Source organism: Orycteropus afer, unplaced genomic scaffold (genome assembly GCF_000298275.1).
Source record: "Orycteropus afer afer isolate SDZICR_OR568_19922 unplaced genomic scaffold, OryAfe1.0 scaffold00055, whole genome shotgun sequence".
Classification (NCBI taxonomy): Eukaryota; Metazoa; Chordata; class Mammalia; order Tubulidentata; family Orycteropodidae; genus Orycteropus; species Orycteropus afer.
Genome location: NW_006921642.1, coordinates 504,470 through 517,944, shown reverse-complemented (window position 1 = coordinate 517,944; position 13,475 = coordinate 504,470). Strand labels below are relative to the sequence as shown.

General features: G+C 38.8%; 1 protein-coding gene across 1 annotated transcript in view; it reads right to left on the bottom strand.

Moving 5' to 3' along the window:
• Window positions 1-13,475, bottom strand: part of CARS2 (cysteinyl-tRNA synthetase 2, mitochondrial) — a 150,684-nt gene that overhangs the window by 70,500 nt on the left and 66,709 nt on the right. The window contains exon 9 of the mRNA XM_007938922.1: window positions 4,791-4,858. Coding sequence (XP_007937113.1) covers window positions 4,791-4,858 — 68 coding nt within the window. The remainder of the gene's footprint in view (window positions 1-4,790; window positions 4,859-13,475) is intronic.

The window sequence follows — 13,475 nt, the reverse complement described above, 5'->3', positions numbered from 1 at the left end:
TTCAGCAGCCAGCCATGCTCTGCTGACCTTGGGACTTACAATGGACTTGAATGCCGTGTGGTTTGGTAACATCGGGACTGTGCCATTTTATTTGTCAACCTTGGGCTTGTCAGCCTCAGCAGCCAGTAGCTGCCTGAGTGAAGAGAGGCCTCCAGCTTCAGTGGGCCGGGAGCAAGAGGCAGAGCTGAAGCCCAAGGTTGAGGGGCTTTCACCCAGCCCCTAGACCCTGGCACTTTGAATTCAGACTTTTAGCCTCCCGAACTGTAAGAGAATAAACTCCTGTTTGTTTAAGCCATCCCATTTGTGGTATATATTCTTGTCAGAGTGGCACTAGGTAACCAGAATAGAAGGTCATGTCAAAGTGACACAGGAGCTAGTCTGAAGACCCCTCATTGGCCAAACCTGTGATAATCTGAGCACTAACAGAATAGAGGTGATGAATAGAGAACACTGAAGTAATAATACATTGAATAAATAAAAAGGTTGATTCCACAGTGATACTAAAAAAGAGGCAAAGACAAAAATCCTTTTCTTCAAAGAGAAATGTCAACTATAAACATAAAAGAAGTGACAGAATTAGATAATCACAATGTTGCAATAACTGATGAAATAATGATTAAGGCAGGTCCTATCAATGGATGCTACATCACAGGGTGAAAGATCGTTGTGGAGCAAAATATACACATGGTATCCAAATATCACTTCTCAGATTCTTCATACTCTCAAAAAGAAAATAAATCTTTACAGTAGAGAAATCTGGTGTCATCCCTTAACCAAATGATCAAACTCAGTATCACTAAATATACTACAATCTGACATGATGGCTTCCCAAAGTAATGTAATATGAAGTACACAGCGAAGTGTGCTGCCAAAATACTGAACCTGAATTGAATCAAGCCTTGTTGTTGTTGTTGTTGTTATGTGCTGTCAAGTTGGACCTGACTCATAGCTACCCCTCCTTGGGTTTCTGAGGCGGTATCACTACGGAGGTAGATTGCCCCACCTTCCTTACGAGGACTTGCTGGTGGGTAGACTTCACTTACAGTGAAGGGAAATACAGGAGACAGAAGAACAAGTTAAATAACACCACAAGGAAACAAGAAATCCAAATGTGGATGTTCTAGAAGACAACTGTCCTGATCTCTTCAAAAATCAATCTCATTACATAAGTAGACAGACTGAATGATCAGGTATGTCTAGGCAAAAGAGAATATACCAGTGACCACATATACATTTGGCAAATGATATTTCTACATACATATTTGTATGTGCTATAAGAATGTCCATATAAATAGAACTAATAAAGGGCAAAGTTATGGTAACTTCTTAGCCACAGCCAACCACCTTGAGGGAGTGAGTTGTTGAACCTGAGGCTCCGAACCACGGTCACGGACAACTGGCATAATATACTATACAAAAACATTGTTCTACATCCTATTTTGGTGAGCAGCAACTTGGGACTTAAAACCTTACAAGCAGTCACCTAATGCAACAATGGATCTGTCCCTCTCCAGAGAGCAAAGAATGACGGAAACCAAAGATTCATGGAAACAATTAGTCTAAGGGACTAATGGACCATGTGAACCTCACCTTACATAACCATGAGACTAGAAGAACTAAGTGCCTGGCTACCACTGTCAACCACTCAGAAAGGGATCAGTGCAGGAAATCCTAGATAGAATGGGAGAAAAATGTGGAATAAACCTCAAAATCATAAAAAAGACCAGGCTTACTGGTCTGATAGAGACTATGACCCCTAATCACCCTTTAGGCCTGGAATTAAACTCATTCCCATGGTGCAGCGTAGTAAATTACTTAGTGTCACTTTTCTACCCATAAGTCTTTGTAAACTCCGAGGTGGAATTTGCCATGAGCAACTGAGGAGCTCCTGATTGCTAAAGTTGTCCACCTGGGGTATTTCTGTTGGGTGTGGCACAAAACAATGTTATGGGAGGTTCCTGCTCTCTCTCAGGTGCTTAGAATTCTGATGTTATGATTGGTTGGTTTGGCCACTCTGCTGGGCTCAAAAAGGAGGCCTCGTAGAGGCAGAGGTCTCTCTGACTGTTGGTTGAGGAAGACATGCTGCTGAAAGAGACACGCACTGCTGGGAAAGAGATGCAAAAGACACGCATTGCTGAGTGAGACACCGACGGACACGCACTGCTAGGAGATAGACTGTGAGAGACTGTTGGCTGAGAGACAATGAGCTGGGGCAGAGACTAAGCGTTTTTCCTGAACTTGAATTGCAGCCTGGTGCTTCCCTAATAAATCCCATAGTCTGTGAGTTCTGTGTGGCCACTGCAGCGAATTATCGAACCCAGGAGAGAGGTGGTGGGTGCTTTGGGAGGGAACAGTTGGTGAAAGGGCTGGGGGGAGGCAGCATGTCTGGCCTTTCAGGAATAGGCCTTGGGTTACTGATGGTGATTCTCTCTTCCTCTTATGCAGTTAGAGGAGGTCAGGAGATGCGGCCTCCTTGTCCCTTTAGCACATGGTTTCCAGCCAAACAACAAACTGGCATAATACGTAAACATTTACACCAGGTAGGTATACTCTTTAGGATAATCAATCATGGGAGATCAGAAGGGCAGTATTTGCACAGGTAGATAGACAGCTCAGAGGGCAGGAATGCATAGGAAAAAAGAACAGAGGGAAAAGGTAACTACAGGGAGAAAGTGGGAGGAGGGCATTGCACTCAGTGTCATGAAACAAAAGGTGTATGAACTGCTGTATAGAGAATGAATTTGCTCTGTAACACCCAAACTACAATTAAAACAAAAATTAATCCATAAGGAAAATGAAAGTAGACAGACTATTGTAGATTACATGACATCCTAATGTAATGCATGAATCTTTATCAGATCCTAGTTTAAAAAGAAAAAAAAGCTATAAGAGATCTTTTGGGGACAAATAGGAATACAGGCTGTATAACTGATAATATTAAGAAATGAATGCTAACTTTTCAGGTGTTCTGATATGTAGGAAAGCATCCTTATTCTTTGGTATTACAGGCTGACTTACTTGGAGAAGTGTCATGATGTCTTTAACATATGTTCCAACAGTTCAACAATAACAACAATGACAAATATACATACATACAAATGCACACACACAAACAAGCATGCAAACACTCATTACCCCCCAACATATACATAGATAAAGCATCAAATATGTCAAAATAATAACCTATGTGGTGGGCATACAAATGTTTCTTGGAACTTTTCTGTATGTTTGAAAATTTGCACAATATTAGAAAATTTTATGTAATAAAAAGTGTATAAAAATATGTCATGAGGAGCATTCCCCTTTTGGTTTATTCTAAATCTGATGGTAATAGTTTTTAATAGTTGAATATTTAGGTGATAAGTTCTGGTTACTATCCTTGTCAATTTAAATAGGAATTAAAATTAAATCTATAGACCTAAAGACAAAGAACAGTAATCAAACTAGTTTATTTCATAAACTATTCTCCTATTACTGCAACTGTTTTCCATTCATTTGGAGATGTGCATTCCACTCTTCATCACCGCCACAACACGAAGGTATTTTTTAGGTAATTGCTCTTATTGTTGTTATATGCTGTTGAGTCGGACCCGACTCATAGCGACCCCTTGGGTTTCCGAGGCAGTATCACTACAGAAGTAGACTGCCCAACCTTCCTTTCGAGGAGTGGCTAGTGGGTTTGATCCACCAGGCTTCTGGTTAGCAGTCAAGTGCCTTAGGCACTATGCTACTGGAGTTCTTAGCCTACTAAAAGCAAGTAGCAACAAACAAAAAATCCCAAAGCTAGGTTTGATAGGAGGCTGGTAGCCTCCCTGAGGACAGAAAAAGAAAAGGGAGGGAACTTAACAAATATGGTTCAAGAGATAAAGTTTTATTTAAAACAAAAGAAAAAGGTGTAAGTCTCAGTACAAAAAGAGAAAGGAAAAAGTCAACAAAGAAAGCTAACACAGAAAACGGTGCACTCAGTATACACTCAAAAAGAGAATAGTTAGAAAGTAGAATATCTAGAATGTAGAAATATTACTGTGAGCTTTTAACACAAGGATGCTGTTTTTTTGGGGGTGCCATCAATTCCAACTCGTTATGACTCAAGTGACAGAGTAGAAATGCACCGTAGGGTTTTCTTAGCTGTAATCTTTGTGAAAGAAGATTGCCAGGTCTTTCTCCCATGGAGTGGCTGGGTGAGTCCAAACTACCAATTTTTTGGTTAGCAGCCTAACGCTTTACCATTTCTGCCACAAGGGCTCCTTTTTAAAACCACCAAAAAAACCAAACTCACTGCCATCAAGTTGATCCTGACTCATAGTGACCCCTCCTTGGGTTTCCAAGGCAGCATCACTACAGAAGTTGATTGCTCAATCTTCCTTCCAAGGAGTGGCTGGTGGGTTTGAACCTCCAGCCTTCTGGTTAGCAGTCAAATGCCTTAAGCACTACGCCACCAGAGCTCCCAAAGAAGAGTAATTTGAATTGGAAGCTAGGAAAGAAAGGATAAAGGGAAAATCCGTTGAATAACTCAAAGGATCAGAGATTCTGTGGTTCTCATACTATGTATGAGCCTTTACAGTGGATTCAGCAAACTGCCAATAACTCAGAAAATATAAAAAGTGCCTTACCACTGAGCTTCTATTAATGATAATGGAAAAATCAGGAAATGAATCACGGTGATGGTTGAACAACATTATGAACACAACGTCACAGAATTGTATATGTGAAGAATGTTGAAATGGCTAATGTTTTGTTACCTATCTACATGACAATAACAAAATCAAACAATTTTATAAGCAGATTACCTTAATAGTAATGTAGTTTTTTAGTGATTTGGACATTTTTTCTTCTTTGCCTTTAATGTGCAAATGCCCTAAAATAAAAACAAAAGCATTAATTCTGAATTGGGTGAGAAGAAATGACCTTTCTATCCATAGAAAATAAGAAATACTCAGACTTGACTCCTGAGCTACAGAGGTATGACTATGTGCAGATTCATTCAGATATCACCAAAAAGTACATAATAAACTATGCATTCTATCATGGGTAAAAACCCAGATGTATATATTGATACGAAAGCTTTTCTCAAAAATTTTCATCCATATTTGACCCTCCAGGAAGCTGTAACACATATATCTATGCTTGTCCTATGGCTTCAGGAACACCCAGCACCACACTGTAGGGGGACAATGACAACTGGTACATGGACCCCACCAGCACTAGCTTACTCAGAACTCAGGAACACATTAACTATGACACTGAGAGCCACACTTCAAATTTTTACCCTTTCCTGTAATTTAGAAACACCTGAAGAAATGGTGAATTTTTCATTTGACAAACAAAGTAATAGGTAATAAAAGCTTGTTTACAGTTGTTCAGAATTGTAGAATTGAGTTGGCAGGTCCCTGAGTATGATTAATTAAATTTTTTATTATACTGTTTTCACATTCATCAAGACTGTGGTATTATCTCAACTCCTAGGTATATGAAAGATAAGAGAAAAAATCAAGTCAATTTAAGGAATTTCTAAATCTGAACCTGGAATTCTTCCTAGACAGTATTTTTAGAAGATTTATTTCTAAACGAGGGTGTTTCCTTTTCTAACAGAAGATCCTTCCTTACTTCTGACACTACTTCAAAAATAACAGTAGTCCAAGGCCAATTTTTTTTTTTTTCTGAGAAATGGTTAAAATGTGGCTTCCAAAAAGAACTATAAACTTGAATATATAAGTCTATATAACACATCATATACACAAGCAAAATTAAATTTTATTTTTAATTAACAATATCTAGAAAGTAAAACACATCTGGCTACTTAACTCTACCTTCCATTCATTTAGGAAAAAAGGTATTATTAATTCTCTTATGCAACTGGAGACATTGCTGTTTTTCCAGGATAAGCCTAAAGTGTAAGAGTCCTATGATCTTAATAAGTGATAAAAGTCATCCTAACAAAAAAATAGCAACAACCAAAAAAACCCTTTCCCATTCTTAAGTTCCATGATAAACCAGGCCTGCTGCTTTATATACACACCAAATACCTCTCTGATGGCATGGTGCCTAAGGCATTTGACTGCTAACCAGAAGGCTGGAAGTTCAAACCCACCAGCCACTCCTCGGAAGGAAGACTGGGCAATCTACTTTCATAGTGATATAACCTGGGAAACCTAAGAAGGGGTCACTACAAGTTGGATCAGATTCAATGGCAGTGAGGTGTTTTTTTTTTTTTTTTTTAACTCACAGAGGTTGAAGAAGTTTGAGTGTTAGTACTGCTAAATTAACCTTTCATGAACCTTGGATTCACAATCTGCTAAAGGACTTACTAGATTTCATTGAGTTAACAAACCATAACCTACACAAGAGAATTAATCAATGGATAGTTAAAACATATGTGGAGGAACTATGCTATGAGGTTTCAGATAGTAAATATTGCAAGCTGCATAACTGAACCAAAGAGCTCTGCTGGCGTGCTGGTTAAAGTATTAGGCTGCTCATCAAAAGGTCTTTGATTGAAACCCACCAGCCCACTCCATGGGATAAAGATGAAGTAGTCTGCTTCTGTAAAGATTTACAGCCTTGGAAACCCTATGAGGTAATTGTACTCTGTCCCAAAGTGTCTCTATGAGTTGGCATCAACGTGATGGCAGTGGATATGGTTTGGTTTTACTTATTGAATCTGAGACAAGAGGTATACATATCTACATTCCTGAGACACAGCTCTTCAGATCAAAGACCCACAATGATTTCTTGAAACAGTCTCTGTCCATATTTACTCTGCTAAGGATAACACTCAGAAGTCCCCAGGCCAAGGGGGAAAGACTTTATTTTGCATGATTTCTAAAGTGATGAGTGGGCATCTGGCTGCTGAAACACAAAGGGTTCTCTGAGAAGCCACTCATGAAATTCTCTACTACACAGATGGTGTCCATGTGCCCTTCCTACATGAGCACCAGTAGAATTAAAGGTAAGATTATCAGGCTTTGGGTCTTCTATTTAAGGAAATCAATCTAGCAAGATACATTATTGGCAGAAATAGAGTGGATTTTGGCTGCTGCTGAGTTCTATCGCAGGAAATGAAGTGGGATACTAGATAACAGCTATTAAGCCCATAAACATAAGTATTCACCAGCTTTGTTTCTCCTTGGTTTTATTTTCAGGCAATTTGAAGGCATTACAGGAATGAGCTGGTCATTTCACAGAACTGAGATATACAATCATGGGGCATCTCTGAGAGACATATATGGTAGTGGTTGGATAGACCCCACTGTGTACCCTATTATACTCTAAAGATAATCCCAGAGTACAAAGAAAAGATGGTACTGAATGTACTTTGGGACAAGCAGCCTTGTCTTTTTACTTTCATGAAGAAACTCAAATGAATGCTTACTTCAGAGTTTATGGAATCTACTGCATATTAAAAAGTGGAACATCTAAAAAAATAACTATGAAGTCAACGATAAAAAAAAATTCATACACAATATGAGCTCAGCACAGAAAATTATATGGAACAAAGAAATCAGCAACACCACGAAAAAACACATAGCAAAATGACAGCAATAAATTCATACTTGTTGATAATTACCCAAATGTAAATGGATTAAAAGTACCAATCAAGAGACACAGAGAGGTAGAATGGATAAGAAATATGACCCATCAATATGCGGTCTACAAGAGACACACCATAGACACAAAGACAAAAACAGACTAAAAATCAAAGGTTGGAAAAAAAAAAAAAAAATTAAACAAATGGCAATCAAAAAGGAACAAAAGTGGCAATATTAATTTCTGATAACATAGGCTTTAAGACAAAAACTGCTGTAAGAGACAAAGAAGGACATTATATAATGATTAAAGGATCAATTGAACAAGATGACATAACCATAATATCTATCCAGCCAATCAAAGAGCCCCAAAATAGAAAAATCAGACTTTAGCAAAATTGAAAGACAACTCCACAGCAATAGTAAGAGACTTTAATATACCATTTACAATGAAAGATAGAACAACTAGAAAGAAACTCAACAAGACACAGAAGAATTAAATACAATCTACCAACCTGACCTTATAGACATGTTATACAGAGCACTTCACCCAACAACAGCACAATACACATTCTTTTCTAGCGCACATGGAATATTCTTCAGAACAGACCACATGTTGTTGTTGTTTGCCGTCGAGTCAGCCCCGACTCATAGCGACCCCTCCTTGGGTTTCCGAGGCAGTTATCACTACGGAAGTAGGATTGCCCAACCTTCCTTCCAAGGAGTGGCTGGTGGGTTTGAACTGCCAGCCTTCTGGTGAGGAGTCAAGTGCCTTTAGGCACTATGCTACCAGAGCTCCTAAAGAAAGCCTCGGTAAATTTAAAAACATCAAAATACTGCAAAGCATCTTCTCAGATCACAATACTACAAAATTAGAAATCAACAATAGGAAGATCAAGGAAGAAAAAGGAAACATGTAAACTCAGTAACACTCTTTTTAAAAACTACTGGGTGACTGAAAAAAGGACATAGGGACAGCATCTTCCTCTGACCTGTTCTAACTTCAGAAGACACACACACACACACAAAAACAAACTCACTGCCATTGAGTCAGTGAGTGACCCCTTCTTGGGTTTCCAAGGTGGTAGGTGTCTCCACGGAAGTAGATTGTCCAATCTTCCTTCTGAAGAGTGGCTGATGAGTTTGAACAACCAGCCTTCTGGTTAGCAGTCAAGTCACTATGCCACCAGAGCTCCAGAATAGGGAGATGGAATTACCATCAGCAGCCCAAGGCTTATTCCTATGAGGCCAGATGTGCCACCACGCTCCAACCTTTTTACCAGCTATGACACCAGCCGTCCCTTCTATGGTACTCACTACTTCTCTGCTGGGTTCGAAAATCTGTTGCAATGGCCACACAGAACTCACAGACAATACTCACAATTATGGGAAGTAACAGACTACAATTCAGGTTCAGAAAAATGCTCAGGACACAATTCTTTGATCAGGACTTTCTACCCTCTTCTGTGCCCTCAAGCATGCCTCTCTGGCCCTTGGCCTCCTGGCCTGTACTCTTCCCAAGTGTTATAAAGCTCTTTTATCTCTGCTGATAGCTGCACCTAGAATGTATATTGTGCTGTTGTTGGGTGAAGTGCTCTGTATAACGTGTCTATAAGGTCAGGTTGGTAGATTGTATTTAATTCTTTTATGTCATGTTGTGTTTCTTTGTAGTTGTTCTATCTTTCATTATAAGTGGTATATTAAAGTCTCCCTTGGAAGGAAAGTTGGTCAATCTATTGTGATACTGTCTTGGAAACCCAAGGAGGGGTCGCTATGAGTCGGGTCTGACTCAACGGCATATAACGACAACAACAAAACAACTATTACTATGGACCTCATTCTGCCAGCAAGTCTCCTGCCCAAAGGCACTCAGCTTTCTTACTCCGTGGGCGAGCAAACCCACAGCTCTGTCTCACGCCTCCTGGTGTCTCAGCCAGTCATCTCAGTTGGTCATTGTAGCTGGTCATCTCTGCCAAGGAGGTCCAGCACAGGGATCTCAGATCCAAGGATGTGCTCCACTCCACCTCCAGCTCTTCTCTCTTGAGATCCCCCTTTCTGCCTCTAGGAAGGCTCATTTTAAGCCAAACAGAATGACAAAACTAACCAATCCTCACATTAGAATTCCATACACCTTATTTGCATGGGCCCACCCAGTAATCTGGTGGAAACACAAAGACTGCCTAAAAAAGCCATACCAAGTAATTCACTGTACCACAGTGATGGAAGAAATAAAAAATGAAATTAAAAAACTCTTTGAATCAAATGAGAATGAAAACATAATATACCAAAATCTTTAGGACAGAGCAAAAGCAGTGATTAGAGGGCAATTTATAGCAATATATGCACACATCAAAAAAGAAGAGCCAAAATCAACACCTTAAATCAACATCTCCAACAATTAGAAAAAGAATAGCAAAAGTCACTATAGTCATTAGAAAAAAGAAATAATACAGACTCAAGCAGAAATAAATAAAACAGAAAAAATCCACAAGACTAGAAGTTAGTTTTTTGAAAAGATTAATAAATTTGACAAACCACTGGCAAATTTAACAAAGGAGAAGATGCAAATAACACAGTAAGAAATGCAACTGGTGACGTCACAACAGAACCAACTGAAATAAAAAGGATAATATAAGGATACTCTGGTAGCATAGTGGCTAAAGCACTTGACTGCTAACCAGAAGGCTGGCGGTTCAAACCCACCAGCCACTCCTCGGAAGGAAGGTTGGGCAATCCTACTTCCGTAGTGATACTGCCTCGGAAACCCAAGGAGGGGTCGCTATGAGTCGGGGCTGACTCGACGGCACATAACAACAACAACAACATGAAGAACTGTACTCCAACAAATTTGAAAACCTAGAAGAAATGGACAGATTTCTAGAAACATATCACTTACCTAAACTAACACAGATTGAGGTAGAAAATTTGCACAGACCCATAACAAAAGAAGAAACTGAACAGGTCTGAGTGTTTGGTAGAATTCTTTAGTGAAGCTGTCTGGGCCAGGACTTTTTTGTGTTGTTGTTGGTAATTATTTTATAATTATGTATAACTTATTTAATGTAAGTTATTTTGTAAAATAACTACCAACAAACAAACAAAAAAAGCCCTGGCCTAGAGAGCTTCACTGAAGAATTCTACCAAACATTCAGAGAACAGCTAACACCAATCCTACTCAAACTATTCTAGAACATAGAAATTCATTTTATAAAACAAGCACAACCCTGATACCAAAACCAGGCAGAGACCACTAGAAAAGAAAACTACAGACCAGTATCTTTCATTAAAATAGATACAAAAATCTTCACCAAAATCCTAGCCAACAGACTCCAACAATATATCAAAAAAGTAATACATTATGACCAAGCAAGATTCATACAAAGCATGGAAGGATGGTTCAACATTAGAAAACAATCAACCTAACCCATCACATATGTAAAAGAAAGCAGAAGAATCACATTATCCTATCAGATGATGTAGAAAACTATTTCATAAAATCCAACATCCATTCCTGATAAAAACTCTTAGCAAAATAGAAATAGAAGGGAAATTCCTCAACACAATAAAGGACATATATACAAAAACAACAGCCAACATTACTGTCAATGGTAAAAGACTGAAAGCATTCCCCTTGAGAATGAGAACCAGATAAGGATGCCCTCCATCACCACTTCTATTCAACATTGTATTGAATATCCTGGCCAGGGAGATAAGGCAAGAAAGGAAAATAAAACATATCCTAATTGGAAAGGAAGAGTAAAGTGATTCCTATATGCTGATGAAAAGATCCTATACATTAGGAAATCCCTGAGACTCAGCAAGAAAACTTCTGCAATAACTGAAAAATTCAGCAAAGTGGCAGGATACAAGATCAACATACAAAAATCAACAGGATTTCCTCTGTATCAACAGAGAGCTCTAAAAAGGAAATAAGGTAAACAATACAATTTACAATACCTACTAAAAAAGAAAAAATACATAAGAATAAATGTTTTGGGGGACACAAAAGGCCTACACAAAGAAAATTACAAAACACAACTACAGCAAACTATAAGAGATGTACAAAAATGGACAAACATACCATGACCATGAATAGGAAGACTGAACAATGTGAAAATGTCATTAGACAGTCAATGCAATCCCAATCCAAATTCCATCCACATTCTTGAAGGACATGGAAAGACCAATCACTAATTTTATAAGGAAAGAGACTGTAGATAAGCAAAGCACTATTGAAGAAGAATAAAGTAGGAGATCTCACACTCCCAGTTCTCAAAACCAAGTATACAGCCATGGTAGTCAAAACAGTCTGGTATTGGTACAACAGACACAGAGATCAGTAGAACAGAATTGAGAGCCCAGAAATAGATTCATCCCCCTATGGACAGCTGATTTTTGGTAAAGAGTTGAAATCCATTAAATGAGAAAGAGATAGTCTCTTTCACAAATGCTGTTGGCACAACTGGAATATGCATTTGCAGGAAAGTCAAACAAGACTCATACCTCACACTATACACAAAAACTAAATCAAGATGGATTAAAGACCTAAATGTAAAACTTAAAAAGTATAAACTTCATCAAAGAAAAAACAGGGGAAAACTTAGGGGCCATAATTTATGGCATAAATAGACCATGAAGCATAACTAAAAATTCACACACAGCAGAAGATAAACTAGATGACTGGGAACTTCTAAAAATTAAATTCTTATGCACATGAAAATACTTCTCCAAAAGAATAAGAATAGAACCTACACACTGGGGAAACAAGATTTGGCAAAGACATATCCGACACAGGACATAGCTCTAAAATTTATAGAAAACTCCAATACCTCAACATCAAAAAGACAAACAATCCAGTTAAAGAATGGGCAGAAGACACGAACAGACACTTCACCAAGGAGGATATTCAGGTGACCAACAAACATATGAAGCAATGCTCGCGATCCTTAGCCTTTAGAGAGATGTGTTATGGTTACCTAGTGCTACTCTAACAGAAGATAACACCAATGGGATGGCTTGAACAAATAGGAATTTATTCTCTTACACTTTGGAGGCTTTAAGTCTGAGTTCAAAGTGCCAGGCTCTAGGAGTTAGTGAAAGCCCCTCAACCTTGGGCTTCAGCTCTGACTCCTGCTCCCGGTCCACTGAAGCCAGAGACTTTTTTTCACTCAGACAGTTGCTGGCTGCTAAGACCGATAAGCCCACGGTTGACAAGTAAAAAGGTACAGTCCCAATGTTGCCAAACCACACAGCAGGCCATTAATTCAAGTCCCTTGAAAGTCCCAAGGGTGGCAGAGCATAGCAGGCTGCTGAACAATGACATGGCTACATGCAGGGTTCAAATGTGCCATAAGCTAGAGACCATTTCCAAAGATGTTTCTTATATACAGACCATATCCCTAAAGCAGCTACTCCGCTGCTTGTGGTAGATCCCAATCTCATCATGGGGAATAACTACCACCAGCTGCCCAGCCACTCAACCAGGCCCAGCCAAGCTGACACACAACCTTAACTACCACAGTTGGTTACCATGGATGAGAAGTAAATTAATAGACAGGTAAAAAAATAAGTATTGATTTGAGTGAAGGGAAAGGCAATATACCAAAAGTTAGTGACCAGCACAGTAACACTAAGGAAAAAGAAGTCTTGGAGAGGTGCATTAGTGGTACAGACAACACAGGTAAATACTCTTACATACACAATGCTGCATTATCAGTAATAGTGAACATTAATCTATGGGTCGATACACAGGTAGAAAGGCATAATTATCAGGTATAGGTAGGCAAACCATATATAAGTTTGGCAGACGATATTTCTACATATGTATTTGTATGTACTATAAAAATGTCCATTTATAAGACTGAACATTGTGAAAATGTCAGTTCTACCCAAAGCAATCTATACATTCAATGCAATCCCAATCCAGATCCCATCAACATTCTTTAGGGA